The sequence below is a fragment of the Paramormyrops kingsleyae genome, chromosome 5 (assembly GCF_048594095.1).
Source record: "Paramormyrops kingsleyae isolate MSU_618 chromosome 5, PKINGS_0.4, whole genome shotgun sequence".
Lineage (NCBI taxonomy): Eukaryota > Metazoa > Chordata > Actinopteri > Osteoglossiformes > Mormyridae > Paramormyrops > Paramormyrops kingsleyae.
In genome coordinates this window covers 23,683,283-23,697,108 of record NC_132801.1, presented here as the reverse complement: position 1 = coordinate 23,697,108, position 13,826 = coordinate 23,683,283, and the positions used below count along the sequence as shown (strand labels likewise).

The window sequence follows — 13,826 nt, the reverse complement described above, 5'->3', positions numbered from 1 at the left end:
AGTACAAACCGCCCACCGTGGGGCAGGTGGGTTGGGCTTTCCCTTTCATTCCCTTTAAGCCAAACCTCTCCCCAGCTGAGTCAATCTGAAAAGTCCACGGTATTGAACAGCCTCCCTAAAATGTCATTTTCAGAAGCGGTTGATGGGTAAAAAAAAAATTTAAGAGGTAAGAAGATAATACATTTTACATTACTATAATAGTGAGTTTTTCCAAAGAGGAGAAAAAAACTTGTTTTTATATCACAATAAAATTTTAGAACTGATGTATTTCAGAGCTTCCAATGGGCTCACCACCTGTAGGAGGGGCCATAGGGGTCGGGTGCAGTGTGAGTTGGGCAGTGGCCGAAGGTGAGGACCTTGACGGTCTGATACTCTGCTGCAGAAGCTAACTATAGGGACATGGAATGTCACCTCTCTGGTGGGGAAGGAGCCTGAGCTGGTGCGTGAGGCTGTGAGGTTCCGACTAGATGTAGTCGGGCTCACCTCGACGCACGGCTTGGGCTCTGGAACCAGTCTCCTAAAAGGGGGTTGGACCCTCTTCCACTCTGGAGTTGCTCACGGGGAGAGGCGCCGAGCTGGGGTGGGCATACTTATTGCCCCCTGGCTGGGCGCTTGTACATTGGGGTTTACCGCAGTGGACGAGAGGGTAGCCTCCCTTCGCCTTCGAGTGGGGGGATGGGTCCTGACTCTTTTTTGTGCTTATGCGCCAAACGGCAGTTCAGAATACCCACCCTTTTTGGAGTCCTTGGAAGGGGTGTTGGAGAGCGCTCCTCCCGGGGACTCTCTCGTTCTGCTGGGGGACTTCAATGCTCACGTGGGCAATGACAGTGAGACCTGGAGGGGCGTGATTGAGAGGAACGGCCCCCCCAATCTGAACCCGAGTGGTGTTTTGTTATTGGACTTCTGTGCTTGTCACAGATTGTCCATAATGAACACCATGTTCAAGCATAAGGGTGTCCATATGTGCACTTGGCACCAGGGCACCCTAGGCCGCAGTTTGAGGATCGACTTTGTGGTCGTGTCATCGGACTTGTGGCCGCATGTATTGGACACTCGGCTGAGAAGAGGGGGCGGAGCTGTCAACTGGTCACTACCTGGTTGGCTCCGCTGGTGGGGGAGGAAGCCAGTCAGACATGGCAGACCCAAGCGTATAGTGCGGGTCTGCTGGGAATGTCTGGTAGAATCCCCTGTCAGAGGGAGTTTCAACTCCTACCTGCGGCAAAACTTCACCCATGTCCCGGGGGAGGCGGGGGACATTGAGTCCGAATGGGCCATGTTCCGTGTCTCCATTGTGGAGGCCGCTGACCGGAGCTGTGGCCATAAGGTGGTCGGTGCTTGCTTGTCGCGCCGGCAATCCCCGAACCTGCTGGTGATATGCCTATCGGGCCTTTTTGGCCTGTGGGACTCCAGAAGCAGCTGATGAGTACCGGCGGGCCAAACGGAACCTGGCTTCGGCGGTCGCTAAGGCAAAAACTCGGGTATGGGAGGAGTTTGGCGAGGCCATGGAGAACGACTTCGAGGAGATTCTGGTCCACCATCCGGCGTCTCAGGGCAGGAAAGCGGTGCAGCATCAACACTGTTTATGATGGGGATGGTGCACTGCTGACCTTAGCTCGGGACATTGTGGGTCGGTGGAAGGAATACTTCGAAGACCTCCTCAATCCCACCGACACGCTTTCCAATGAGGAAGCAGAGTCTGGGGACTTGGGGGTGGACTCGCCTATCTCTGGGGCAGAAGTCGCTGAGTGGTTAAAAAGCTCCTCGGTGGCAGGGCCCGGGGGTGGATGAGATCCGCCCGGAGTTCCTCAAGGCTCTGGATGTTGCAAGGCTGTCTTGGTTGACACGCATCTGCGGCATCGCGTGGACATCGGGGGTGGTGTCTCTGAATTAGCAGACCGGGGTGGTGGTTCCCATCTTCAAGAAGGGGGACCGGAGGGTGTGTTCCAACTATAGGGGGATCACACTCTTCAGGCTCCCAGGTAAGGTCTATTCGGGGGTGCTGGAGAGGAGGGTCCGTTGGATAGTTGAACCTCGGATTCAGGAGGAGCACTGGACCAGCTCTATACTCTCGGCAGGGTCCTGGAGGGTGCGTGGGAGTTTGCCCAACCAGTCTACATGTGCTTTGTGGACTTGGAGAAGGCATTCAACCGCGTCCCTCGGGGAGTCCTGTGGGGAGTGCTCCGGGAGTATAGGGTGCCGGGCTGCCCTTTATCACCGATTCTGTTCATAACCTTTATGGACAGAATTTCTAGGTGCAGCCAGGGCGTTGAGGGTGTCCGGTTTGGTGACCTCAGGATTAGGTCTCTGCTTTTTGCAGATGATGTGGTTCTGTTGGCCTCATCAGACCGTGACCTTCGGCTGACATATGTGAAGCGGCTGGATTGAAAATATGTGAAGCGGCTGGATTGAAAATGAGCACCTCCAAATCCGAGACCATGGTTCTCAACCGGAAAAGGGTGGAGTGCTCCCTCTAGGTCGGGGAGGAGGTACTTCCCCAAGTGGAGGAGTTTAAGTATCTTGGGGTCTTGTTCACGAGTGAGGGAAGGATGGAGCGGGAGATCAACAGGCAGATCGGTGCGGCGTCAGCAGTGATGCGGGCGCTGCATCAGTCTGTCATGGTGAAGAAGGAGCTGAACCAAAAGGCAAAACTCTAGATTTACCAGTCAATCTACGTTCCTATCCTGACCTATAGTCACGAGCTGTGGGTAGTGACTGAAAGAACGAGATCACGAGTGCAAGCGGCCTAAATGAGTTTTCTCCGCAGGGTGGCTGGGCTCTCCCTTAGAGATAGGGTGAGGAGCTCGGTCATTCGGGAGGGACGCATTGAGAAGAGCCAGATGAGGCGGCTCGGCCATCTGCTTAGGATGCCTCCTGGACGCCTCCCTGGTGAGGTGTTCCGGGCATGTCCTACTGGGGAGGAGGCCCCGGGGAAGACCCAGGACACGCTGGAGGGACTATGTCTCTCAGCTGGCCTGGGAAAACCTCAGGATTCCCCCAGAGGAGCTGGAGGAAGTGGCCGGGGAGCGGGAAGTCTGGGTTTCCCTGCTGAGACTGCTGACCCCCGCGACCCGACCTCAGATAAGCGGAAGTTAATGGATGCATGGATGTATTTCAGAGTTATTTGTTTCATAATCTCAAAGACAAAGGAAGAACTACCTCTACATATCAGCAGCCTCCGATCAATAAGTTGACAAACAAATTTTTAAGAACATGGAGTGTGAAATGGTACAGTGTGGTTCACTACAATATGTATATTGTGCACATTAAATCTAAAGCATTTAATTTTCCACATCACAACCAGATAAGCCAGTCCTGTATCAAACATTCCCCGGGAATACTCACAGAAGTGGGACCCTGGGAACGTGTCCCCCTACGGTACATTTGTATGAATTTTGCCTCATGGATTCACGTGGCCGGTTTGAATTCATGCTTGACTGCTTATTTATCTCGGTGAAGTCACTGCCTGGCTAAACAGACATAAAGTATTGATGGAGCCATCTGTTCGGAAAGGCAAATAAGCATCCGGCATGATAACTAGGAGGTGGCCAGGTTCTGTCGTTACGTTTCATTCAGACCCCCAGAAAACGCCTTAATGTGCATTTAACATGAATATGCAAGCTGTACTACAGGCTAACGTTCTGTTTGCTACGGCGTTACAGTGTATCACAGTATCAGATGCCGGTGTTTGTTTCTGCTTTACCTGCAGTAACTTGTGCTTTTCTTGCTGACAGTGACTGACGCAAAACAAACAACTAAAATCAGGGCAGTGAGACGCTGCGGCTGGTTAAGGCACGGCTGAGCTTGCTACAGATTATTCCGGAGGCAGAGCTTGTGTCCCGTAATCATGGCATACAAAGGGCTATCAGAATACAGATTTTCCCCTTCTCAGTTCCCATATGCGATGACCAATGTGATGTCTGTCATACCGTAACGGAATGAACGGGGCAAAACCAGGACACCCACTCATATCGTACCTGTCAATCAACCACGAAGGCAATCACATGGCCACTTACCACCATACACTCAGATCGCACCCGACGTGATGGATTCATCAGAATGTGAAGGACTATTAAGCGCTCAAAGCTGTCATTGTGCTGTGAAAAAGTGAGAGTGAATGCAGCCATCCATATGCTGTCCTCTTATCCAGCAGTGGCTAACTGGGGGAGCACTGGGTGCAAGGTAGGGGGCACCCTGGAGAGGATGAGAGTCTGTCACAGGACGCACGCACACACACACACACACACACACACACACACACACACACACACACACACACACACACACACAAATACACACGCAGTCATACACCACAAACAACATGGAGACGCCAATTAGGCTCATAGCGTGCTTTGGGACTGTGGGAGCACAGGAGTAGTACCTGAAGGAAACCACTGCGATGCAGGGAGAGCAAGCAAACAGCTCACATTTACCAGGGGATGGGATTCTAGCCCGCGGGGCTGGAGGTATGAAAAGAAGCAGCACTCCTTAAGGGAACAAGCCATCTGTCAGCAAAATCAGAATTTCCTAATTGCTACTATTACCACTGGGCAAATAATATCTAATTATGTGTTTTATTGTGTTATAATTTATATACCTGAACACATAAATAAGCTATATGAGTTATATTCTCAAGGGTGCTGTAGACACTATTAAAAAGCCATAATGGTGGCAGTTAGCAGAAACTGCAAGTCACCAGCTCCATTTCTGTATCTCCGTGAGCTTCCAGCGGGCGAGATCTTGCCTCTCTTTATAAGGCACTTCACTCTGAAACGGGTTAAGCAGGATGCCCAGTGACACAGCAGCCTGAGTCAGGTGATGGCACTGCCACGCAGCCCCCTCCAGAGGAGGCCTACAAATACGCCGGGTGCCTGCACCCCCTTTCAGAAAATGAAGGACATTTACATGCTGAATATTAAGTACAGGAGCAGAGAGAAACTTCCATAATAATGCATGGAGGGCAGATTCACAATGGGGGGAGGACGCTGTGCTGTGGGCGGCCCCTGGTAAGAGGCATCCTGCCCACCAATATGGCTGTCAGTGTGCTTCTCATAATGAACAATGTGAGTCTCCTCCCCCTCTACGGTCTTTCATCCTTCTTCACCTTGATGTTCTGCTGACCCCTCCCACATCCCCCCCGACAACTTCCCTTTCATTACATCACTTCCTGTCCTACATATGGGGCCCAAGCTAGCCTTCATACAGTAAGGGCGCTTTTCCACTGCACCAGGCACCGTACTTTCGGTACTTCCATAAAGTACCAAAAGTATGGTACTTCTTTTGTGTCGGTTTTCCAATGGCATAAAACTGGTACCGGCGCCAAATGACACCATCAGTGATCGCCCCTGACTCACTGAATTCAAACATGTTATTATGATCCTTCACTTTCCTGTAGTCCTGCTCAAGTTTTTTGATTTTCAAGCGGCATTGTTCGGTGTTTCGCGTGTGCCCCATTTCTTCCAAGCGGCTTGCTATTACGGCAAATACTTTTTTATCGTGTCATCCAAATCCCGCTGGATCTGTTCATCCGACCATATGGCGATTAAAGCCTGTGTTTCCTCGTTTGTCCATCCTTCCGTTTTACTTTTAAAATTTTTGTTTCTACTGCTTTTTATTTCGTTTCTTGCTGTTCGCTGTGTGTATTTTGTGTTTCAGTGGCAGGCTATTTGCATAACCAATCGATAGCAAATACATTTGTAAGTCCCACCCCAAAGTACCGAAGTACCAAAGACGTACCCCAAGCTGGTTTGGCACTTTCGGTACTGGAACTTTCGTTACTGGAACTCGACCGGAAGTCAATGGAAAAGCGAAAGTACCGAAAGTACCGTACCAAAAGTACCGTACCAAAAGTACCATACTTTGTGCGGTGGAAAAGCGCCCTAAGCGTCTTACCCACCCCAAATATAATGAATAATGCCTACAGCACATGAAATGTGCTTGATCTGTTTTATTTAGGCCTCATAACCAGTTAAAATCACATTAATATGTTCAAAAGAATTAGATATTGGGCCACTGGCTATTAATTAACTGAAGTATAACAGGCTCAGTTTAAACAAGCAGAAAACTAACACGGTGTTTGCAGTTTAATACCACTTCAGCTTACATGTCATCACCTCATTTAAAAGCCACATTTGCATCTTTTTCTTCCCTCGGCAACTTGTAAAGGTGTGACACCACACTAGTGTTTATAATGCTGATTTTCAAAACTAATTGGAGTTTAATGAACAGCTCCCACAAATGAAGGCAATTCTGCGCCTAGCGCATTCCTCAGCTCACAGTTAAAATAATAGACGCAGACCCACAGTCAGGGGCGCCGTAAGGGGGAGGAAAGCTAGGACGATTCCAAGGGCCCCTGAGTGACAGGGGCCCTAAAAAATTTGGAAAATAACTGGATTGGTTTGGACTGGGGGGCCTAATATGATATGCTTTCATGGGGCCCAAAATCTCTAGCAACGCCCCTGCCCACAGTATCCCCTGTGTTAGCGCGAGAAGGTGACTGGACCCAGCTCTGAATGTTCACGAGCTCACATACTGTATGAAGAGGGGCGATTACCGCTTAAGTGCTCACAGTGTCTGTTTTGTGTTTGCGCCCTGAGGGACCTAGTGTCTAGTGTTATATGGGGTAAGCCCAAGGGCCCCCTATGATTCAGACTAGAATAAACGATTCAAAGATAGACCGATGAATGGATACATAAGATCAGAAATATGTAATTCATCTGGTTTAGTAACTGGTGAGAAACACAGTCCACCTACAAAATTGTAAGTTTTTGTATGTTGCATGCGCCGTCTGACTTCTGAAGCAGCGTATTTGAATTAGCTTCTGAATTATCATCCAAAAGCACATCTAAAGCATGCGCATGTGGAATGTACGATGAGACCACGCAGCAGGAGGAGGAAACAAGCCCACAAATCAAAGAGGACCCTACACACCTCTATGCACAAAACAGCTGAGTGTCATTAGCGTGGCAGCTACCATTTAGTCACTAGGTGAACACATAAAATGGCCAGGTTTCCTTACTCAGTCATGAAGAATATAACCGCAGGCAGAACCGCCCCCCCCTCCCCCATCTCCAACCCACACCCCCATCTTGCAGGCCTGGAGAGACTGGAAAGACCTGCGGTATATTTGTTTTTAATTTGCAAATTTTAATAACTTTTCCACAGAGGGTTTGAGGAATATTTTCAGTAGAATTCATGACCTTGGTGGGAGCTTAAATTAGCCAACAAACATATCAGCTTTCCTGTTTTAATGAGCTATATGCCACGCAAAGTTATTGGCTGGCATAAATCTCCCAATACCCAAGAACATATTTCTACAACTCAGCAACAGCAACTCAGTTTAACAGCTATTACCTTCACTCCAGAAAAACACCATGAAATTATACTTGAAATTAGTACTTAATACATATACTATATTATATGGAAATGGAAATAACACATACTTAAAGCTGCATTACAGTAATAAAAATATTAGACAGAAATTTGTTGAACTGTAGTCTAGGCCAGTATCAGGGAAAACCAAAATTATGAAGAGGAAAAAAAACAAAGGTTAAATCTGAATTTATCCGATAGAGAACTGACAAGCTACATTTACCAGTCTTGCAAGTGACACATCGATATAACGTAGTACTCAAGGGTACAAGGCAATATTAAAGATTGCTCTTTATGTGAGGGGTTCATACTGCCATCTGTTGTTCAAATAATGGGTATGACACCCTGAGGCATAGCCCCCATGAAATATGCGAAGCTTCACTACAGAAGCATATACTGTCCTTCGTTTTTTAAGGAGACATATTTTCTTTTGATGCAGAATATATTTAAGCTCATTAGCACGCACAAATATGTATATGCATGCATACATTATTTAATCAAAAGAAGCCCCATTAAAGATCCTAAATTAAAATACCATCAGACATCCCCTTATTCGAGACAAAGTAATAAGCTAATTATCATGTCGTGATGAGGGCTTCTGTCAAAGCCCCCCCAATGTGCAAAAACGCATTTACACCCATGGACGATAGCGGGAGCGTGTGCCGAGCAGCGAGTTCATGGTCCCAGAGCTCTGCTGCAACTTCAGAGACCTGTTACACTTCCTCCTTCTGGCCCAGCAGTGACAGGCTCACTCACAGATACATCCCACCAACCCCATGTCGTCTCACGTGACGCCAGAAAGATGCAGATAGTCACGAAACAGCAGAAGTCAATGCAAGAATGAGAAGAGCCTGATAGACTTTAAACTACCATCATATTAAATGTTCGATGTTGCATTGCAACAAGACTTTATATCCTGGGGCTCTGGCTTTTAAGTATTATACCAAACTCTGAGAAACATAATCATCATCATCATCATCATCATCATCATTATAATCATCACAATCTCTGAGCTTTTTCCTGCTTTCTGTATTTAATATCCTCTCTTGGAGAAACATCACAAACGCAAGTTATGAGGCGCATACTGCTGGTGTCAAGATCATCTCCAACGACAGCTGGCTTCCAATCAGTTCATGCCGAATCCCATATTCATGAATTCAGTCTGAGACGCTGGAAACAGAGCAGGAAACGGAAACCGTGCCAGAAAGGAGAGGAATCCGTGTCCGCGACTGACATGCTGGGGGGCCTCAGCCATCCCGGTCCTCAGACTTTGGACGCTTCTGGTCTTTTGTATTCTGCCTGCTGTCTGATACTCTCATGTCACCAGGACACTGAGGGACAAACTCTTCAGGGAAATAAATTAATGCGATGATGCCATTCTGACGGGATTTCACGCACGCAGCAACCTTTCAGAAATATGTATTCGAGCCACATCAATGTCAAGAAACTCCGTTCCCCTCCCTACTGACATGACAACCAAAATGGTGGAACTGCACCTCAGCCTGTCCCAGTTTTAACTATGTGCACACAACGCATGCCACAGCTGTGCATCATTTTTTTCCATTTGGCCAAATGGGGATCCTGGACAGGATTCACACAGGAAGCTGCTCCACACTGGCCTCTACAAAGAGAGACTCCAATACACATTAAATCCGTGATTTTATTCTACTGACACAAGCAAAGCAAACTCCTGTTGGGTGTGAAATGATTGATTTAAAATGCACAGATCAGGAGAAAGATGGCATGTTCTTTCACTGATATACTTCAATGGTAAGATCCAATCAGATCATATTCCTTGGTGGTCCCACCTTCACAGTGACTTGATCAGAGCCCTCTCAACACTAAATCTGAATTTTCACCAATTACCAATATTGGTGCCTAATGCAATAAGCTGGGACACTTAATTAAAAAAAAAATCTATATCCTGCATTTCCAACTGCAAAATCTGATTTGCATCAAAAATATATTCTGTCAGGTTAAAGTGGTTTACATTGCAGAAACAAAGCATTACTGTTAAATCAATATAAAATACTCTACATAATAAGAGCCTAAGGCTGAATGGGAAGAAATTATTGCCTCAACACTGAAGCACCCAAGATAGCTAATTAAAATAAATATCTTTAAAATTTTCTTAATAAAACCAACATGCATCAAATGATGCGACCTGCAGGCTACAACTGGCAAACAGCCCAGGGGGAAAAACCATGCAAATTGAAGTGTTGCTCATCTTGTTGTCAGTCTAGCTGTCATTCAGCACTTGTGAGTAATCCAGGGCAAGAGATCAGTTTCGATAACTGTAAAACACCGAAGTCTGAAAGGGCATCCAGGCCGAAGGATCGCCCTTCCCCGCACCCCAGCAACCCCAAGCAGCAGACAACGGGCTAGCATGAAGCAGGACACATAGTTCAGATTTCATAACCTGCCCCTCTCTCCCCCATCCACTCCACAAATCAGCATTAAAGGTAAACGCCGAGTGACAGGAAACAAACATACCTCCATTATGCACAAGAGCTTCCCAGGATAAACTGCAAGTATTCAGGACAGAACATCGAAACACAAATGGCGGGGTGACTTCAGGGAGACCCCAGCGCTTGCACTGAAAGTCAACCATGACTGAGGGAGATTTCAGCCAGTGGGGGGGTTATTGGTCACGCGTTGCCAAATTTCCATGTTCGCCTCAGGAGAACACCCCCCCGGGGCAACGACCTACCGCCATGACCCAAAACTACAAGGTTTACGGGGACTGGGGTGGTCGTAATGGAGGACTGGAGATCATGAAAACAGAAAGAAACACTCCTTAGGGTTCCCTTCTCTGCCGTTTCATTATCAGCCGAGGCAGCGTGACCAGAGTCCGAGCGAATGGGCCACTTCCGACTAGGGGGCGCCAGTGTGTCAAGCTACATCAGCAACAGTCTGCTTAAGACACATTATACATGAAGATCAACGTTACTGGCAGGTGAGTGAAGACCGAACAATCAGGTAGGTGAAGACATGCACATCCGTAACAAGCACTAGGCCCCAGAATCATGGGTAAAACATTTTTATTTATTTTTTTTAAGTTCGTAGTGATCATTAAAACATGGTCCCTAGGGCTAGATGCAATCTCTGCTGAGAGGAAGCCAAGCGTCAACTACGCAAGGAAGGGAGGTAGCACTGCATCGGTAACCAGGCAACCGCAGTCTGGTACAGCGGCCTCTTCCTATTTCAGCGATAAATAAATGAAGGTGTGCCTGGTAGGCACAGGCACCTGTTACAGTGTGAGGGAACGAGGAAACGAGACCTGCCAAAGGCAACAAGTAGAGGAGGCCGGAGAGCCCAGCGAGATCACAGCCCCTCGAGGCGTGCCAGAGTCAGCACCCGCAGACCGGAGAATCAAACGACCTCGGCTCCCTCTGCTAATCCCCCCCCCCCCCCCGCCCCAGAGAGCGAGCGGCAAGCCGCCCTCGCGAAATCGACTGAGACAAAAAGCACGCAGACGGGGAGGATATTAAAAAGCTGTTTAACGCTCAGGTGTTGATTAAAATGTTCATTAACACGGAGCAGGCCAGGTGATGGTGGCTGGTGTTATACCCTGCAGGCCACCGGACCCCACCTGCAGGGGGCCCCGTTTCGCCTCACACCTCTCCTTCTGCTCCATAACGGGCCTCACCTCGTCCTGCTGCGGGCCGATATTACTGACCAACAGGAAGGCAATAAAAGCAGTCGGTTACGCTTAACACAAATCGCTTTAAGGGCCCGGCCCACAAAAACAGAACTTGCAGGTGTGTAATTATGGGACAAACAGCAACTTGTGCTCTTCCTAAAGTCTGGTAAAAAAAATTACTATAATTCACTTTTTAACAACGATTCCCCAAAGAGATCTAAAGTCTTTTCCTTCTCAAATTGAATTAAATTAATTGAATCTTTTTTTTTTTTTTTAAACTGTCACCATCATCCTCCGATTTCTCTTCAATTCATGTATTTGACAAAATGCTGCACTTCATCCTATTAAATATGCTAGAGGTCAAGCAGAGGGTGAATCCCCCTCTACTGCAGCAGTAAATGAGCCCGGCAGCAAGCCAGCAGGCATCTGCCGTGATGTACAATGTCATCTCCCATAGCCCAGTGCCGGCTTTGCAGCCTGGTCATCACGACCCTGACTGCACAAAGCATGCAGTCTGTCGAATGGACACTGTCAGTGAAAGGCAGACCCTCAGCCATTCTGCTACATCCTGCAATGTACCAACACATTTTCCATAGGGGGTGTCGGAATCCATCACTACCTGCGTAAAGTTCTTCACACAGAGCTACGGCAACACATGGCGTCCTTCGGAAGGGCAGCGAAAAGTCAGGAGAGTCTCCCAGGCCCTGATTAACAGCAGACGGGCCAATACTGCGATCTTCCCACGCTCAGAGCTGGATGGACCAGAGAGAATCAAACAGAGGTCACAGGTGTTGTGTATGACGGTCACATCAACACAGATGCATGCCAACCTTGCCTGTTAATAGGCTGAGAGCTTTGGCCGGGATCTGTCAACACACTGTTTCATGACTATGATCTCGATTAACCTTTAATTTTGCTTTAAAGACTAATTGAAAAAGACCATGATGTCACAGCAGGGAATGTAAGAAGATGATGTACATGCCGGGAACAGAGGGGAAAGAACTACATACTGAGAATGTAGGAAGATGAACGACAGAACATAAACAGTCAAAGAGAACTCTAATCCTCAGTGTAGATCATATCAGAAAATTGCTGTTTTCAACTAAAAAAAAAAATGCTTTGAACACAGGCCAAAAGCCAATCTTGGGATAAAAGCATTGTCAAAAGATAATCACATCTTGAGCAGAGACTAAAAAGGCCAGGGATCATCTGTAAAGAGTGGGCAGTTTACAAAAATGCACTGCGTGCCACACTGCCTGCCTGTTTTTGATGTTACTGCTTCCTGATTTAACGTCAAAGTGCACGACTGATGCCCTCTGCAGCAGTCAGATCACTGAAGCATGAGCTGGCCAGTTTCACCATTATCATTCCAGGTAACTCGAGCAAGATCATCACACCTTACTAGGAATCTGTGCAGTTTATACCCCTTTGGAGAGCACACTGATAAATCTGCAACAGTACAAAGATTTACATTCACACAATATGTATTTATATACGCTACCAGCCAAAAGCAGGTTTTCACCACTTTTCCATTTATTTCATAAACTGCAGATTTTTGGTCTTGTTAAGCACTGGAAAGTTGAGTGGACAACTATAAATGAAAATAAAATAGAAAGTGAAATAAAACAAGTTTCCTTTACAACATAGATAGAGTATGTAACTGCATGCCTGGTGTCCTATTAAATGAGTGTGTGGTGATGGCATAGTGAAATCCTAGGCTGTCCTTTAACTTTAAATGCACTAGTTAACTGGTTCATCCCATGAAACAGAGAAGCATTTACTGTCCCTTGTCGAAAGAATGCTTTTAATTTTCTCTGCCGTTATAACTGCTGGAGGAGGTTACTTTGACGAAACAAAGGAATGACATTATCTTGCTAATAAAGGTACTCAAGTGGTGAACAAACAGTAAATTTATTTGTTAGTAAAGAATATTGAGTGTATTTTTAGTAAATGTTAAGTAACATGCAAATGTAGAAAATTTCAGTGTGTACACAGTGCTTATTTTAATAGCATACCTCCTACCTTCCCTCCAGCTTATGGCCAGATCACAGCCCAAGTCATGCCACTTGTTGATGACAGACCTTGCACTGTCCCCCCCCCCCCCCAACAAAGCGGCTCCCCCGGGTGCATCATGCGCCCATCTAACTGCCGCCTGCCAAGAGATGCTATCGCTATGCCAACCGGCATCCAGGCGCCGCACGACTCGGTGAAGGTCAAGAAGAAAGCAGATTGGCAAGGATATTATTGGGGGGGGAAGGGGCGGATCAAGACAACTAAGCCAGAGAAGACTGATACGGATGTAAAAAAAAAAAAAAAAAAAAATTGAAAGCAGGGGGATAAATAAATAAATCAGATAGGAATCGTTGTGCTTCCGAAATAAGTATAAGTATCCTTAGCCGGAAGCCAGTACTCCAAATCAGTTCTGAAGATAACGCTGTGTGGTTCTCCGAGACTGGCTGTGGACTCGTCACACCCGGATCCTCCTGGGATACCGTGTCTCAGGCAGGAACGTGGACAGCACGGGCAGGAAACGTACCTCACCGCCGTGCTAATGTTTGATGTTTTCAGGCTGCCAAAATTCATCGATGAACGAATATACAGTACAAGGGATGTTGTGAAAGACGTGCGTCTGTCTTACCGTCAGTACTCTGGCCGCCCTCTCGCTTCAGCATCTGAACCGCACCCACATATTTCTTCAGCTGGACCTTAAGTACCTCGTTCTCTCTGGAGGGGGGAAAACAACAGGCATCTGTCAGGTACATATACGCCTGCACATACGTCACACTTGAGTTTGTGATTTCACTTCAAGGCATCC

The 13,826-nt window shown here is 47.2% G+C and overlaps 1 protein-coding gene across 5 annotated transcripts in view; it reads right to left on the bottom strand.

Moving 5' to 3' along the window:
- Positions 1–13,826, bottom strand: part of snx29 (sorting nexin 29) — a 107,193-nt gene that overhangs the window by 68,521 nt on the left and 24,846 nt on the right. For all 5 annotated transcript variants that reach the window (XR_011991784.1, XM_023820789.2, XM_072712446.1 and 2 more), the window contains one exon: positions 13,650–13,735. Coding sequence is in view for 4 of the 5 variants with exons in the window: in XM_023820789.2 (XP_023676557.1) it covers positions 13,650–13,735 (86 nt within the window). In the remaining variant the exon portion in view is untranslated. The remainder of the gene's footprint in view (positions 1–13,649; positions 13,736–13,826) is intronic.